Source organism: Asterias amurensis, chromosome 14 (genome assembly GCF_032118995.1).
Source record: "Asterias amurensis chromosome 14, ASM3211899v1".
Taxonomy (NCBI): domain Eukaryota; kingdom Metazoa; phylum Echinodermata; class Asteroidea; order Forcipulatida; family Asteriidae; genus Asterias; species Asterias amurensis.
The window spans coordinates 4,444,698-4,463,857 of record NC_092661.1 but is presented as its reverse complement, the minus strand read 5'-3'; the positions used below and the strand labels follow the sequence as shown (position 1 = coordinate 4,463,857).

At 37.8% G+C, this 19,160-nt stretch overlaps 1 protein-coding gene across 2 annotated transcripts in view; it reads right to left on the bottom strand.

Annotated features, from left to right (window-relative positions):
• Window positions 1-19,160, bottom strand: part of LOC139946718 (RING finger protein 17-like) — a 227,792-nt gene that overhangs the window by 135,366 nt on the left and 73,266 nt on the right. For both annotated transcript variants that reach the window (XM_071944371.1, XM_071944372.1), the window contains exon 29: window positions 5,339-5,458. In XM_071944371.1, the coding sequence (XP_071800472.1) occupies window positions 5,339-5,458 (120 nt within the window). The remainder of the gene's footprint in view (window positions 1-5,338; window positions 5,459-19,160) is intronic.

The window sequence follows — 19,160 nt, the reverse complement described above, 5'->3', positions numbered from 1 at the left end:
GTGTTGATTCAATATCGTCATGGAAACTTGACCGTTTGTGTTTGGGTAAAGTGTTTTATTTTTAAAGAAAATGTTGTCACCTTTTGTGGGAATCGGAGAAAGGCAGTGGGATATATAAGGACCTATAGGCTGACTGATAGAGGTCAGGATAGTTCAAGCAGTGGGAGGCTCAGGAAAATGCTGGGTATGGGTGAATAACAAAATTAAAGACACTGGACACTATTGGTACATGTCGCTGTCAAAGACCAGTCTTCTCACTTGGTGAATCTCAACATATGCAAAAAAATACAAACCTGTGTAAATTTGAACTCAATTGGTTGTCAAAGTTGCGAGATAATAATGGAAGAAAAAAACACAAAGTTGTGTGCTTTCAGATGCTTGAGTTCGCGACCTCAAAATCCAATTCTGAGGTCTCAAAATCAAACTCGTGGAAAATTACTTCTTTCTCAAAAACTACGTTACTTCAGAGGGAGCCGTTTCTCACAATGTTTTTTACTATCAACAGCTCTCCATTGCTTGTTACCAAGTAAGTTTTTAGGATAAAAATAATTTTGAGTAATTACCAATAGTGTCCATTACTGCCTTTAAACAAGTATCGGAGAGCTGTTGAGAGTAAACAAACATTGAGAAACAGCCCCCTGTGAAGTAAAGTAGTTTTTGAGAAAGAGGTTATTTCTCACTCAAATATCAAAAGACTTCAGGCCTGAAGCCTTTCTCAGGCATCTGAAAGCATTTTTTTTTTTCCATTATTCTCTTGCAACTTTGATGACCAATTGAGTCAAAATGTTCACTCATTTGTTATTTTATGCAGGGATAGCAGGGAATTTAGGTTATTACTCAAAATAGTTGGCAGCATAAAAACTTAATTGGTGACACGCAATGGCGAGAGCTGTTGATAGTATAACACATTGTGAGAAATGGTTCCCTTTATATAAGGTGACATACATGTAGTTTTTGAGAAACAGGTAAATGCTCACTCAAATATTAAAATAATTCAGACTTGAAGCCTTTTATTAGACATCTGCAAGCACACAAACGTGTTCAAGAAGGGTGTGTTTTCTTTCATTATTCTCTTGCAACTTTGATGAGCAATTGATTCCAAATTTTCACAGACCTGATATTTTAAGCATATTGTTGGGGATACACCTAGACTTGACTCAAGTCCCAATCCCGTGCCATCCCCAGAAAAAACCTGTTCCGCATGCGGGACAGGGACTTGACGATGTCGCAGTCGCCTGGTATGTAAATGTATTCACTTATGAATATGTAACAATGTTACGTGATACGTTTTGACCAATCAAACGCACCCAAAAAGAAGACTAGTTCATTTGTCACTTGTGGGTTAAGTACTTAGTTGATGATTGAAATACATTTTTTAATAACCAATTGATTATAAAACAGAAAGCACTAAATGTTCATTTGAATTTAAGTAATACGTTGTAACGTACATTTGGGGTCAGTTTTGTTTGAAAAATTTGAATTTTGGGAAGTGCAATAAAACAACTTATGACACCGACACCCCCCCTTGCCTGCTAATGAGTTTACCCGCCCCACGTGCGTGCCGCGTATAGACGCGTGCCTTACAACGTCTTCTACTGTGATGTCAGAGTATAATGAATATTTTACCGGCAGGGCAGCGCTTCCACGCTCCCATTGGTTTTGTACATCTCCCCATTTGGGGAGATTTTCCAATAACAACGTGCAGAGTAAGAAACGACTTCGTCAAGTCCCATTCTCGGGACCACATTTTGACAGCGAGTGCGCACTGTACTGTGTATGCTACGTGTTGTTATATAGTAAGTTGAGGTAATAGCTTAGGGACCTCTCACACGATAATGGGACTTGAATCAAGTCTAGGATACACCAAGTGGAAATACTGGTCTTTGACCCTTTACCAAAGGTTTCCAGTGTCCTTAAAGACAGTGGACACTATTGGTAATTGTCAAAGACTAGTCTTCACAGTTGGTGTATCTCAACATATGCATAAAATAACAAACCTGTGAAAATTTGAACTCAATCGGTCGTCGGAGTTGCGAGATAACTGTGAAAGAAAAAGACACCCTTGTCACACGAAGTTGTGTGTTTTCTGATGCTTGATTTTGAGACCTCAAATTCTAAACTTGAGGTCTCGAAATCAAATTCGTGGAAAATTACTTCTCTCTCAAAAACTACGTCACTTCAGAGGGAGCTGCTTCTCACAATGTTTTATACCATCAACCTCTCCCCATTACTCGCAAGAAAGGTTTTATGATGATAATTATTTTGAGATAGTGTCCACTGCCTTTAACGCACATGTAGGCCCTAAACCTGTAGTTCATTAAAACAGCTTAATACCTAAATCCCAATTATTGCCTATTTTTCCCGCTATAAAGCACATTTTCAAAGACGGGATCAGACATTATGTCTGAAGGGTAGCGGAGAGAGGATTAATGTCCAAATTTAAATTCCAGACACGTCAAGAGCAAACGAAAAAAGTTCCTAGATTCCAGATATTAGCTAGCAGCGAGGATGCGTGGATTAGATTATTAATAGCGATGGGGGTAACCCACACAGGACAACGGTTGGGGTCCGACACGAGGTTCCGCATTAAATTCAGAGCCTAGAGGTTGGATCGCCTGATCGTCGTAGCAACGTCTGAGGCTGGTGTGATTGTTGATTATGACCAGAAGCCGAAACGGAAACACAAGCAACTTCACATCCATGACAACGGCAAACACAGAATGCAGTTTATAGACGATGTGACCTCTGACATCACACGAAAACCATAACATGATTGCGCGCATACCACCGGGCAAAACCTTTGTGTTTTGGCAGCCAGCTAGAAAGTGTACGCAATCTTACTACAACTACGCAACTCAGTGCCCAGCGAAACATGACGTATATAGTGTTTTGTCAACAGAGAGCGGTTTGAATGTAAACATAGGTCACATCGTCTATAGAATGCAGTTTGTTCAGTACTATTATTACATCATTAATCGCAATCTTGCAACTTTGATGATCAGTTGAGTCAAAATTTTCACACGTTTGTTATTTTTTGCATGTTGGGATACACCAAGTGAGAATACTAGTCTGTCGTACAAAAAGTACCCAAACCCTTAAGGCACTGGACACATAAGTAATCAAAAAACTTACTTGGTAACAATTAACGCAGAGCTGTTGATACACATGTAGTAAAAAACATTGTGTAAAAGAAACTGAGAAAAAAAAAAAATTCTCACTAAAATATTTGAATTTGAATTTGAGAACTCAGCTGAATTCCAGACCTCATCTGAGGTCTTCAATTCAAGCATCTGAAACCACACAATTTGTGCGACAAGGGTGTTTTTTCCCCCATTATTTCTTGCAACTTTGAAGACCAATTGAGCTCAAATTTTCACAGGTTTGTTCTTTTATGCATTGTTAAGAGATACAGCAAGTGAGAAGACTGGTCTTTGACAATTACCAATAGTGTCCAGTGCCTTTAAGACACAGACCAGAATGTTTGTCCTACCCTGGTAAGTCATCTATACACTGGCCTAGTGTTGCTCATCAGACGGTGAACCATCGCAAGACTAAATGTGAAGTCCGAAGCATCTTAGCTACCTATTTACGTGTACCCATTCACAACAAATAGAGTCCGACGATAGCACGATCCGAAAAAACAATTTATACAAACAGGCGCCGATATTAAACTGTCAAGAATCTAGGTCATTTAATCCACTTCCCTCGTACGGAACAATTGAAGGTTGACAGAGTTAGAACGAATACATGTACACCCAAAACAACTCTCTCTCCATCAAGGGGGGGGGGGGAGGGGGGGGGGGAGTTAAGGTGTCATCTAGATAGTCATCTAGAACTGATAGTCACAAGTTAATTAAGGACTAGGCCATTGTTACACCGTGGCTTTGTGTCAACATGCCTCCATTTATACAAGCTGGGTTTTGATTGCTTGATTTGAATGAAATCACTGGTGCAATCTGCAAGCCCAGGAGACTGTACGGAAGAATGTAGGCACGCCAGTGAAGAGCATTGCCGGGGAAATGGAAAATGTATGAATTTGGAGAGGCCCTGGTGGGAATAATTGCTGACAAAATGTCTGAAACAAACTAGGTTCCAGATATTAGAAGGAAAGTTGTCAGGAGATTCTAGGGAAAATAGACTCCGGTGTTGAGCATTTTTAAGGTAGATACAATAGACTTTTTTAAAGAGCCAATAAAGGATGATCTCAATATGTCAACTATTACCTTTCTATGGCCAAATAGACATCGCAGATACCGGTTAATAATCATTTTACTCTCAAAATTTGCATTTAGTAATAAATAACTTGAATCAAAAATGCACCCGGCCGTGTGGCTTTTTCAGCCGTGAGTCAAAAACGGCTTATCTATTATAATGACCCTGGACGCCAGTGATGATTATCCCCTATTGGTTTTGAACACAGTTCTCCAGCTTTGGCATTTCCACACCAAATAGCCGCCACTGACGTCACGATTTCTTTGTCGCGCGGGCTTGTTTGACCACACATTTTTCAGAAATTTGGCTTGGAGCGTTCTGGAGAAAAACCCATTTTTACCATGTTTAACATGAGGTATGAGAGACTCAATACATTTTTTATGTTTCCTGGATGGACTGCAGAGCTGTTAGAAAACTGTAATATCTATATTTTTGAGATCATCCTTTATTGGCTGTTTAAGGTACATGTACGGCGGACTAGGAGTGTATTGTTTGGTTTTAAGGATGCATGTACACCAGACAATTTACCCAAACCCAATAGTGTTGTAGCACTGTGTCGGCCATATCTCAAAAAGGCTTATGGCCGCGGAAATGAAAAATGTATTTGCATTTGGCGAGGGTGGGAAAGATTTGTTGACAAATTGTCTGCAACTGGAATCCAGATATTAAAAGGGGTGCTGGTAGGAGGGCATTTCAAACTTCTAGATCCCTGGAGCTATAAATGTCAAGGAACTTCTGGAAACAGCGCTAGCTGACTTGTTGACTCCAGTCATTCGATTTGGACTTGAGTTGCTACTTTTTTGACTTTTTACTTCTTGTAACTTCGTGAACTTTCAGCAATGAATTGTGACTTGACTAGGACTTTACTTTTTGAGAAAACAGTAAAAGAATATCAATTTTGGATATCGAGAACTACGGATTTATTTGTCATGACACGGTGAAGCGTGCGGATACAAGGGTGCGTTTTCCCGTTATTTTCTCCCGACACCGATGACCGATTGAGCCTAAATTTTCACAGGTTTGTTATTTTATATATAGAAGTTGTGATACACAAAGTGTGGGCCTTGGACAATACTGTTGACCGAAAGGGTCCAATGGCTTTAAAAGAACCACAGATTTGACTTACCGGTCGTAGACCGATGAGAACGCAATCTCTACTCTGCTGGGGCATGTCTATCATGAAAGGCTTGGTGTGAATGCTGTTAATGGCTACCTCCTCAGTGTTACCAAAGTCTACATAACGAACCTGTGAAGAATTAAAACAACATCATCAATTAAAAGGCATTGGACACTATTGAAAATTACTCAAAATAATTATTAGAATAAAAACTTACTTGGTAACAAGCAATGGAGAGCTGTTGATAGTAAAAAACATTGTGAGAAACGGCTCCCTCTGATGTAACGTAGTTTTCGAGACCTCAGCATTATTTGAGGTCCCGAAATCAAGCATCTGAAAGCACAAAACTTTGTGTGACAGGGTGTTTTGTTTTCCATTATTATCTCACAACTTCGACGACCAATCGAGTTCAAATTTTCACAGGTTTGTTATTTTTTGCATATGTTGAGATACACCAAGTGAGAAGAATGGTTTTTGACAATTACTGATAGTGTCTTTAAACAACAGCATACTGGAGTAGTGTGTATAGTAATTCTATTCAATTCAATGAAAGATTTATTTCAATACTCACAGTAAGAAATACAAAATCATATAGACAAAAATATAGTAGTACATGCACAGATGCAAGCTAAGAGTATTATTAAAGGAACACGTTGCCTTGGATCGGACGAGTTGGTCAAAACAAAAGCGTTTGTAACCATTTTTTTATATAATGCATATGGTTGGAAAGATGTTTTAAAAGTAGAATACAATGATCCACACAAGTTTGCCTCGAAATTGCGTGGTTTTCCTTCTACTGTGCGAACTAACATGGTCGGCCATTTATGAGAGTCAAAATTTTGACCCCCATAAATGGCCGACGTGTTAGTCGACAAGGTTAAGGGAAAACCACGCAATTTCGAGGCATGTTTGTGTGGATCATTGTATTCTACTTTTACAACATCTTTCCAGCCATATGCATTTTATAAAAAACGGTTATAAACGCTTTCCAAAGACCAACTCGACCGATCCAAGGCAACGTGTTCCTTTAACTGCTCTCTAGTGCTCTTGACCAAGTCCGTTTTTTAATAGATGTTAAATTTGCATCGGGGATAAAGAATATTAATTTTGGTTTTTACCCATACACCGATGTGTGTTAGCACTGTATACTCGGTACTTCCCCCAAGTCCTGTGAAAAAATACCACAGGCATGTTACTTGGGTGGGATTCAAACCCACGACCCTGGCAATTCTAGAGCAGTGTCTCACCAACTAGACAGCAGACATTGCCCAGTAGCTAGAGGCAGTTCGAATCCTATGTTTTGGCAGTGGGTACCGCAACGACACGTTTTTATGGTCATACTATTTTGACTAAATACGAAAAGCGTGTCGTGGCTGAGCAGTTTAGTTCACTGGACTAAAGCTCTGGTGTTGTCAGCAGCAGAGTGTGGATTTTAATTAATACCATGTCATGACACTTTTGCCCTTTAGCAAGGGGCTTTATCAATAATTGCTTCGTAAAAAGTTTGGAATGTAGTGCATTCTGCTCTACCAGCTAGGCTCCCAGTGGATAATTCCCAAGTCTACATGTACATGTATGTATACATCCTTATGGACTGTCAATCAATCAATCAACTGCAGAGACAGTAGGGTCAGTCGCACTGATCTCCTGTGTCCACGTTCTACAGCCTCATGCCACATGTTGGCGGTTTCGCTAGGCCGGCCAAGTTGTTGGGCCCAGGATGATCAAGCTTTTTTAGCTGGGATGTTGTCAGGTAGGCGAGCGACATGACCGAAAAAGGCAGAGCGGCGGCGTTGAATTAGTTGGTTGGTTGTGGGCAGACATGTTCTTTGGGTGACCTCATCGATGCCGATAATTTATCGTCGACACGTCATGTGGAACGATTCTAGACGATTGAGGTCAGATTTGAGGACGGTAAAATTGCATTCTCCCCAGCGGGGAATCGAACCTCGGGGATACATGTACTTACCACTATACTACCAAGGGCTGTGAAGGGGTAACCCTGTTTCAGATCAGGGAATACAATGAAGAAATAAGGCCGTGCCAGTTGTGATACATGTAGTCCATAGCCCAAATCAGCAGAGTGTACACGCAGCCATCACCTTGAAGTAGCCATCTGGCCTTGTGGTGTGTAATGTTTGGCAATTTCTCATCCCTTTAACGCTTATTGTCAGTCTTACAGAATTAGGTTACGCTCTGATTTTTCCCCTTTCATAATTTCTGACAATTCTTCCCAATTAGGCCTCGCTGTGATTGATGCTGTGCATTGAAACGACAATCAATGAAGTTGAGTTAAAAATTAGGTCTTTGAAAGTAAGGCGTTTTGATTTTCAACCTTTGTAAAACGAGTGCATAACGGGCAGTGTTCAACGTTGGTATTTCTATGCATATGTGCATTGCATACATTCAACCATTCTTTGCACATAAAATTTCAGCGCAACACTAAAATCCGCCTCCCAAATGAGGCACAATGGCTCATTGTCTCGGTCAATTCATCGCCACACAAAGATGGCACTACATCGATAAACAGAGAGGGCCCTGGAATCCAATCAACCAATCTCATCGGACAACAAAAAGAGAATGGTCGGTAACCATGACTACCAGATGATCCATCTGTCTACATTTCTATTCCGAGTCATGGAGGGAAAAATCCCTTGTGCCTTTGCCACCAAAACGACATGGTAAAAAACTCTGCAGTTACAGAGAGACGTTAATTGTAAGTTTGACATTCACTGCAAAACAAGATTGAGGTAAAATTTGATGGAGTTATACTCAACAAGACCAAATTTTTTTTTACCTAATGGATCTGGGATTATGTTTGGTGATGCACTCAACTTCCAATATACATGTAGAATGAGTTTTTTTAAGGAAAGTGGACAGAAATTGCAAATCTCTAACTTCACGTTAAAATGGTGTTAAACCCCATTTTCTTGTGTTTCTGGTGACTGATTGAGCTTAAACTTTCGGAGGACCCAGGGGGGATGCTATTTGTATAAATTGGGTCGCTTGAAATGTGCATTCTGGTAATTGACAGTTACTAATGTTGTGTGTGTGCTATCCTAAGAGGTGTACAATTTTGAGTGAAAAGTTTATGGTTAAATTGACTATACTGAAAATGCAGATGGCAGTTATTCCAAAGATTTTATTTCAAAGAAATATGTAACAAAAAAGTAGGTTTTTATGTTTAGAAAATCCATGATTTCAGTTCCATGATTTCAAATCCTAAGACTACAACTACAAAGTTTATGGTATCAATATATACATGTATTTGGTTTGCGGTAACACCATGTCAGCATGTGTGTATCTACTTGCCAGAAAGAGTTTGTTCTTTCATGTCTTAGGGCCATGTCACACGAGGCAATTTACAAGCAACCACTTCCACGCAAGCTCAAAGAAGGAAAGGCATTCACATTTCAATGTTCACGTATTTTTCTTGTTGATCGTAAGACAATGTTCGAAAAATGTGTCATGTGCTACCAAAGTGGTCCTGAAGCATACACTGCAGTTGGTTGCCTGTAAAAGTTGCCTCGTGTGACAAGACCGTTAGAGAACTGTCTTGCTTAAAGACAGTGGACACTATTGGTAATTGTCAAAGACCAGTCTTCTCACTTGGTGTATCTCAACGTTGCATAAAATAACTAACATGTGAAAATTTCAGCTCGATCGGTCATCGCAGTTGCGAGATAATAATGAAAGAAAAATAACCCTTGTCACACGAAGTTGTGTGTGTTTAGATGCTTGATTTTGAGACCTCAAATTCTAAATCTGAGGTCTCAAAATCAAATTCGTTGAAAATTACTTTTTTCTCGAAAACTATGGGACTTCAGAGGGAGCCGTTTCTCACATTGCTTTATACTATCAACCTCTCTCCATTCCTCGTAACCAAGTAGGTTTTTATGCTCATAATTATTTTGAGTAATTACCAATAGTGTCCACTGCCTTTAATGCTACTACCGCGGAGTAGATTGCTAGGGTGTTCGGGAGACTTCTCAGTTTATGGTATCACCGTGGAACAATTTCATAGAGCTGATATAAGGTACTGAACATATTTGATAAATGTAAAAAAAAAAACAATATTCTCACTTGATGTATCCCAACATTATGCATAAAATAACAAATCTGTGACAATTTGGACTCAACAAAGTTTCAAGAGAATAACGTAAGGAAAAAAACACCCTTGTTGCACACATTTGTTTGCTTTCAGATGCCTAAAAAGGATTCCATGCCTGAAGTCTATAAATATATTGAATGAGAAAATAATTACCCCTATCTCAAAAAAACTACATTACTTCAGAGGGATCCGATTCTCATGATGTTTCATACTTTCAACAGCTCTCCATTGCTCATTACCAAGTAAGTTGTTATGCTAGGAATTGTTGAGTAATTACCAATAGTATCCAGTGCCTTTAATGAATGACCAAAATTGGTTATTTTGATTAAAAAAAAAAAAAAGAAAGTAGGATTTTAACTGCCTGTAGCTACTGAGAATATAGCGCTTACACACATCGGTGAATATAGGTCAGAAACCAAACTTATTATCCTTTATCCCGATGCAAATTCCCATTAACCAAGATTGATTAAGCTATTAATGCGCACACCTCAATGGCCAATTGGCCCTCAATGCATTTTAATACCGCTCTTTCCAATGGGAGTGCATGCGTAAATATACGTGCCTCCACATCTCAGTGTCAATTACCAGGGTCAATGGACTCATTGTGTGGACGCAACGACACGCTGCACACCCACCTGATCCCAGTCCAGAAGAAAAAAGACAATCATACTGCCCTTGTTATACTGTGTTTGGGAAGATCAAACATGATGCTTCTGGGCCGAGCTGGCCACTAATACCCCCCCGGTTCAGATTTCCAGCCCTCGTTAGCTTGAAATGATTAGCCGGATCTTGGAGGGGAAAACTCTCTCGGGATGGAATGTTACAGAGATGTAAAGGATGTGCTCAGCTCGGCGGATTCAGGTTTCGCCGCACTGGTAACCGAGCTGGTATTCATTTTATCGGTGAGTGGCACTTTTACGCAGCGTACGAGCGGAGTAACGGTGGGATGAGGAGGGTAAATTGCACACGTCACTTTATCTTACCTCAAGCCTAGATTTTTCTAAACACAACAGGAATGCCGGGAAGCGATCGTCTTCATTTTCATAAGGCGGGTAAACTGTCGTTTGAAGATGATACCTTGACTTGGAGGGTAGTGCACTGGAGTTTTATCATTGAATATGTTGAAAGGGCAAGGCCATTTTCATTTTGCAAAGGGCACTTTTGGACAATCTTAAAGTCGATTGGAAACTTTTGAAAGGAACCAATTAAGGCCAAGATCAGGGGCGACAGAGGGCAATGGTGCCCTAAGTTGGAGGGAAGTGCACTGGCAGACTGACAGGCCTGGAGTTTAATCTTTGAAAAGGTAAGGCCATTTTCGTTTTGCAAAGGGCACTACCATTGGAAAATCTTTAAGTCAATGGGAAACTTTTGAAAGACACCGAGGCCAAGACCAAGGGTAACAGAGGGCAATGGTACCCCGAGTTGGAGGGTAGTGCACCGACAGACCGACAGGCCTGGAGTTTCATCTTTGAACATGTTGAAAGGGCAAGGCCATTTTCAATTTGGAATGGCACTTCCCATGGAAAATCTCAAAGTCAATGGGAAACTTTTGAAAGACACCGGGGCCAAGACCAAGGGAAACAGAGGGCAATGGTACCCCGAGTTGGAGGGTAGTGCACCGACAGACCGACAGGCCTGGAGTTTCATCTTTGAACATGTTGAAAGGGCAAGGCCATTTTCAATTTGGAATGGCACTTCCCATGGAAAATCTCAAAGTCAATGGGAAACTTTTGAAAGACACCGGGGCCAAGACCAAGGGAAACAGAGGGCAATGGTACCCCGAGTTGGAGGGTAGTGCACTGACAGACTGACAGGCCTGGAGTTTCATCTTTGAACATGTTGAAAGGGCAAGGCCATTTTCAATTTGGAATGGCACTTCCCATGGAAAATCTCAAAGTCAATGGGAAACTTTTGAAAGACACCGAGGCCAAGACCAAGGGCAACAGAGGGCAATGGTACCCCGAGTTGGAGGGTAGTGCACTGACAGACTGACAGGCCTGGAGTTTAATCTTTGAACATTATGAAAGGGCAAGGCCATTTTCATTTTGCAATAACTTGGTACTTGGTACTTTGTAGGTTTTCCTCCTGAAGCTTCCGCTGGGGAACTTAACAAGGAAGTCAGGAGAGCGTCGTCTAATTCGGTTTTATGTTGTTGTCGTTTAGGCCAAGGTTGTGAATGTACCTACTTTTGAAGATTTGGTGGGATTTGGAATTTCTGAGGGATTGTGGAAGACTATTCCATAGTTTCAGTGTTCTAGGAAAAAAAGATTGTCCGTAGATGGTAGATGAGATGCTGGGTATAACACTTCCTCAGAAAAGTCAATGGGAAACTTATGAAAGGCCACAAAGAACAAGACCAGGACAATTGAGGGCATTGCCTCAGTGGCATGCATTAAAGACATACAGTTACGGTAAAAATAAATACGAAACTGCTTACCACAGACTCAAACTATAAGAGTAATCTTTCATTACGCATACCCTCTTCCATCCACCATTCACTAGAATGACACGCTGATAGTTATTTCCATGACAACATTGACAATCAGCAAAAGCAACACTATCAAAAATTGATCTTACAACTCATGATGACGTATGTTTGTACCTGTGGCGATTGTTGCTTTTCGACAGTCTACCAATTCCCTCAAGAACGCACGCCATAAAATCAATTTTAATGAAAATATATAAAAATAGTATCGACCGTTGTGGCTCTCAGAGATCAACAACAGAGCACCAAGATTACTAGTCATTGCTATTTAAAGGAGAAAACAAAATTAAAAATGGGAGAAAAATGTCCAGCCACATTCAATGAGTGAATCGAAACCCAGTCCAAAAGTTTATCAAATTAGATTTTCTGTCTGCCAATCCGATGAATCTACTGAATAGTAACTTTAGCCCAACGACTTGTGCAATATTTTATGTCGTTTTAAGTTATCTACACGTTTACTTTTTATTTCTTTATTTATTTCCTTTTAGCGTTTATCCTTACCTTATCTGTTATTTTTAATTTATTTTTTGTTCTTATTAGATTTTGAATTTATGTTTTCTTATTAGATATTTATTATTCACTATTGGTTGTACAATTGTCTGCTTATTTCTTTGTGTACTATATTATGTTAAATCTATATTAATTTTATTGTGTACCCCAGATGTGGGGCAACAGATCTACGGATCATAGTATGTATTTGCTTTTGTTGACCCTTGCCCATCTCGGGGTATATTGTTAAAGGAACACGTTGCCTTGGATCGGTCGAGTTGGTCTTTGAAAAGCGTTTGTAACCGTTTTTTATAAAATGCATATGGGTAGAAAGATGTTGTAAAAGTAGAATACAATGATCCACACAAACATGCCTCGAAATTGCGTGGTTTTCCTTTTACCTCGTCGACAATCACGTCGGCCATTTATGGGGGTCAAAATTTTGACTCCCATAAATGGCCGACCATGTTAGTTCGCACAGTAGAAGGAAAACCACGCAATTTCGAGGCAAACTTGTGTGGATCATTGTATTCTACTTTTAAAACATCTTTCCAACCATATGCATTTTATAAAAAACGGTTACAAACGCTTTTGTTTTGAGCAACTCGTCCGATCCAAGGCAACGTGTTCCTTTAATGTATTTTGTTTTGTACTGTTATGGCAAATAAAATAATAATAATAATAATAATAATAATATTAATAAACAGCAAGAAAATCACTGGTGATCATTTATGTACAGTCATCAGTCAGCTGATTATTGATCATTTGCTACAAAACAGACAAGGCCTACTAGTGACTTTGCCCTCAATATAACTGCTCTTCCCCCACCACCCACACGGTTCTGCCAAGGATTTCTTTAGTGGTGGAAAAAAATGTCTCCCTTGAAACCATTGCGAGATGGATCAGTTATATGCTAGATCAATATAAACAGACTCAAATCAGAGAAGTGCTCAAAATAAATGGCTTCAGATACCATTTTTACTGGTAAATACCCGTTTTTACATTTCGTTGAAAACCTTTGAACGGAAATTGCAACGGTAATTTAAAATATCGAACATGTGTGGTGGTTTGAAACAGGGAATTCTTCCAGTTTGTATTTTGGGAATCCTAAGAGCAGGGCGGGTTTTCTGGCACCGACTGGGCAGAACCCTACATCCAGGCCCAATACTGTCAACGCCTTCATGCCTTTAAAATGTTCCAGTAGGAATTTACATTTTCCTCATAGGGTGCCCTTTACCAACAAGAACATGCCTTGATGCCCTTGCCCTTTCAAAAACAAAGCATGTCTGATGACCACCTACATGTACCGTCCAGATGTTATTATTATCCAATAATCCATGGCAGGGGCAGGCAGTGGCGTTAAGATCGTTGATATTAAGACACAAATCTCTCCAAACTCATTAAAAAAACATGTCTTTTATTAAATTTTAATTGATCCTGCCACAAACGTTTAGAATTAACCGCCTCAGAGCGGGAAAAGCTAATGTGGAAGTCAAGGATGGTAAAGATGTGTTTTTAATTTCCGCTCTCCAGGCTAGAGCTGATTTTAATTACGACAAAACCACATGGCAAAAATCGTTATGACGTGATCATTGTATTAGGTACAGAAACACTGCCATTAATGGATCAAAATAAACGAAGTAAGCCCCACTTCATCCATAAATTTGTATTCCTAGAGTTGCGTGGAATTATTCTCCCAGAAAACAATTTTTGTAGTAATTTTGTTGTCCTGAATAATATTTGACAGTGATGCTGTTTCAAAATAAAAAAAATACACATACAGACAGTAGACAATTTAAGTATACATGTAATAACAATTGTTGTCGATTGCTGATGGACGTGAGATATTGTCAATGAACATTTTCTGTGGTGGAATTTGCACGTGCGACCTTCGGATTAAAGACAGTGGACACTGTTGGTAATTGTCAAAGACCAGTCTTCTCACTTGGTGTATCTCAACATATGGATAAAATAACAAACCTGTGAAAATTAGAGCTCAATTGGTCGTCGAAGTTGCGAGATAATAAAGAAAGAAAAAAACACCCTTGTCATACCACAATGTACAACACTTCAAAAGGAGCCGTTTCTCACAATGTTTCATACCATCAAACTCTCCCCATTACTCGTTACGAAGTAAGGTTTTATGCTAATAATTATTTTGAGTAGTTACCAATAGTGTCCACTGCCTTCAACATAATAATAATAATAATAATAATAATAATAATAATAATAATAATAATAATAATAATAATAATAATAATAATAATAATAATAATAATAATAATAATAATAATAATAATAATAATAATAATAATAATAATAATAATAATAATAATAATAATAATAATAATAATAATAATAATAATAATAATAATAATAATAATAATAATAATAATAATAATAATAATAATAATAATAATAATAATAATAATAATAATAATAATAATAATAATAATAATAATAATAATAATAATAATAATAATAATAATAATAATAATAATAATAATAATAATAATAATAATAATAATAATAATAATAATAATAATAATAATAATAATAATAATAATAATAATAATAATAATAATAATAATAATAATAATAATAATAATAATAATAATAATAATAATAATAATAATAATAATAATAATAATAATAATAATAATAATAATAATAATAATAATAATAATAATAATAATAATAATAATAATAATAATAATAATAATAATAATAATAATAATAATAATAATAATAATAATAATAATAATAATAATAATAATAATAATAATAATAATAATAATAATAATAATAATAATAATAATAATAATAATAATAATAATAATAATAATAATAATAATAATAATAATAATAATAATAATAATAATAATAATAATAATAATAATAATAATAATAATAATAATAATAAAAATAATAATAATAATAATAATAATAATAATAATAATAATAATAATAATAATAATAATAATAATAATAATAATAACTTTCGATTTATATAGCGCCTAATAACTAACACTTAATTCTCTAAGCGCTTTACATTAGTGCCCTGGTCATAGGGCCAATAACTAGGCCTGGGCGAATTATTCGAATATCCGGTTAATGGCGAATAGGTTTTCCTATCCGTAACCGCGAATGCCTTTTTTTTCTTAACCGGATATCCGCATAGGGCGCGAATACCTATTTACAAACCGGATAATTCTGTAATTACAACCGAGTAACCGGATATTCTTTAATATCCGAATATCCGCGGACGTCGGGCGACAACTGATATGAATATTTTGTCTGAATCCTTATGAAACTTCTATTAAGACAGCATAAAACAGCATATATTAAGTATTTAACTATGCTCACCTCCGTGAAGAGTTAAAACAATGACATTTCTGACGTAATTTGTTCAAAGATTACAAAAGTTTTCCTTCACGTAGAGTCAATCACGATCAAAAGAAAAAGCAAATCGCCATCTTTAAATTAGATCCGGTCATTTTTATGAATGAACCGAGTGACACTGTCTAAAACTAATATCAATCCGCCCATAAGATCTCATTCACAAACGAACAGCGCCCTCTAGCGGCAAAAAAAAAATATTTTTATTTATTTAATTTTTTTTTTTTTTTTAAATAGCGCCCTCTAGCGGCAAAAAAAACTATTCGAATATCCGGTTAATTTCGGATAGTTGGCCAGCGGTATCCGAATAACAAAAATTCACTATTCGCCCAGCACTAGACTACCAATAACATCCCTTTTTTTAAATGTTTCTCAGCTCCCTTGGGAGTATACAACCTGGGCAACAGTTTATATCGCTCCAAAGGCTTTTTCATTCACAATATCAACCTCTACCCTCGCAGGTACCCATTTATTCCCCTGGGTGAAGAGAAGCAATTATAGTAAAGTATCTTGCTCAAGGACACAAGTGTCACGACCGGGATTCGAACCCACACTCCGGTGAAAACGCACCAGAACTTGAATTCGATGCTCTTAACCACTCGGCCATGACACTCTACATGTTCAACATGTTCAACATGCTGGCACTCTACCAATGTCCAACTCAAACATTTAGCCTTTATGTTATATAGATCTCCAAGGACAAAATCCTTGTGCGCCAGGGGTGCTAGTCAGAAGCCTACAACCTGTCGTGTAGCCAGGGATCACACCCACATTTATGATGGACAGGGGATGTGACTTTTTATTCAAACCCCGCTCTGGTCAACTTGTCTTCTTTTCACTACAAACGTGTCCCTAATAATGTCCAGTTTAAAATTATCCAATAACAAAATCGGTTACAAAACGCTCTGGGTTTGGCCACTACAAAAAAAAATAAAAATGATATTACAAAAAACATCAAAATATGAATCTCTGCAAAACCAAAGCAAAATTTGCGATGAGGTTGCAGAATGTTAATAACAATGCTCGAGGAAATTTATATAGCACTTTTAAACATTGTTTAGAGGCGTCTTTGTATGTTTTTTCAGCAAGAAATGTTGTTCTGCTCCCAGGCAGAATCCCCAAATATTATTATTAACATCACTCAAGGAAATTCATATAGGCCTACAGCACTTTAAAACATTGTAACAAAGCGCCGTACGCTGTTTGAGCAAGAAACTTAAAGGCAGTGGACACTATTGGTAATTACTCAAAATAATTGTTAGCATAACACCTTTCGTGGTGACAAGTAATGGGGAGAGGTTGGTGGTATAAGACATTGTGAGAAACAGCTCCCTCTGAAGTGCCATAGTTTTGGAGAAAGAAGTAATTTTCCACGAATTTGATTTCGAGACCTCAAGTTTAGAACTTGAGGTCTCGAAATCAACCATCTAAACGCACACAACTTTGTGTGACAAGGATGTTTTCTTCTTTCATTATTACCTCGCAACTTTGATGACCGATTGAGCTCAAATTTTCACAGCTTTGTTATTTTATGTATATGTTGAGATACACCAACTGTGAAGGCTAGTCTTTGACAATTACCAATAGTGTCCACTGCCTTTAACCATAGCTTCTCTCCACCCAGGGGTAAATGGCTACCTGTGAGGGCAGAGATGGTTCTTGTGATTGATTTAGCCGAGTAGTGCATATTTGTTGCCCAGGCTGTATATACTCCCCAGGGAGCTGAGACGGTTTGAGGATGGAGATAAATGGCCCAGTGACTAGGAGTAATAATGTTCATGGGACATACGCCAGCGTCAAATAATTCCTATCCACTTTTTCTTGATTTGATTGATGACAGCCACAAGGCGTGTCATTATTGTTATTATTAATTACTTTTGATAACCTGCTATGATGAATTTTTCAGAGTTTATTTAAGGGTTTGGGTACTATTTGTATGAAGAAAAAAAACCCATAAATGTTGAAAGCTTTACATGAACGTGTATATTAAACCTACATTTTTTACTTCCAAAGTGTGGCTCATGTAAACAGATATTAGTTTTAATGCCCCCAAACTTTGAGCAATCTACCAATAAGTATTGTTTGAAGCTTTGCATGGGGTGGATAAATGGGAAGAAACATTAAATACATAGTTAACTTGCAGATGTAAAGTAAATCTCTTTGAGGGAGCGTTGGCTGTGAGAAGAGCCGTTGTACAGTCTGAACAGTTCGAACAGTATACTCTGCTCGTCTTCAGAAGAAAGCTCTCTTCATTCATGTACGTGTCATACTGTTCATCTTCAGGTGGAATGTATACTGGCAATAGTGTCCCCTGCTTTGGTATTGACAGCAGCATGGTGTGGCAAAACTATTCCACAGAGGGCAACGCCAATGCATCTACATGTATTACCGCTAGTCCCCAAGGGTTGATAGAATGAAGGTATTAAATTTCCACACCCATCAAGTCACCATCTAATGACAATATAAATCCCCCCCCCCCCCCACAATCAATGATGAGCAAAAGACCATTGGCAGTGTCCATTTTTTTTGACGATTATGTTTTTCTCAGTGTTGGGTGGGTGGACATTTTCTATTTGTACCCCCTCCCCCAGTACCCTTGAAGCAGGTGGATTTCATTTGTAGAAACAGTGCTGGATTTTGTTTGACTTCACGAAAGGTTAGTCGACCCCCACCCCCATCCCCCTTCAATTGACATCAAAGCTACTATTCTACATGTAGGTGTTCAAACCTTGAGCCGTATATAGGATCATAATAAATAAAGTCGCCAGAATTCAATGATTTTTTTTTTGTGTTACATGTATTGTGAGAGGTACATGTACAGTGTAAGGTGTTTTTAGTGTGGATGCTGCGATGAAATACATGTAGGTATGATTCATGAGCTGTCATAAAAGAGCCCTTTTTATATATTCCTTAATATTTGTTCCTTTTTTCAGTTGTGTGTAATTGTTCATACTGCTAATGCACTTAATCATTTTTAATGACCGTTTTTGTAATCTGTACATTTTGACCTTTAGCCGGATAGCAGAACTTTTTTGAAGCAAACCAATAAAGGGTTGAGGTACTTTTACGACAACAAGTGTAAGTTTATCTGTGGCATTTGTGTTTTGTGTCATAAAATAAAAGTACCCATAATGATTGTCCAACTGAAAGGATTGCTTAGCCATTGCAATGATTCTCCCCCCTGGTTCAACGTTTGAGGCTCGTTTATTTTCCACAGACCGAAAAAAAACAAAAAACATTATCAATCAAGAGCGATCAGTTTAAAGTAAAAAAACTTAAAAGTAAAAAGATATCAAGAACTGTATATGTTGAACAACGGATTCGGTTCAAAATTCTTGCCATTATGC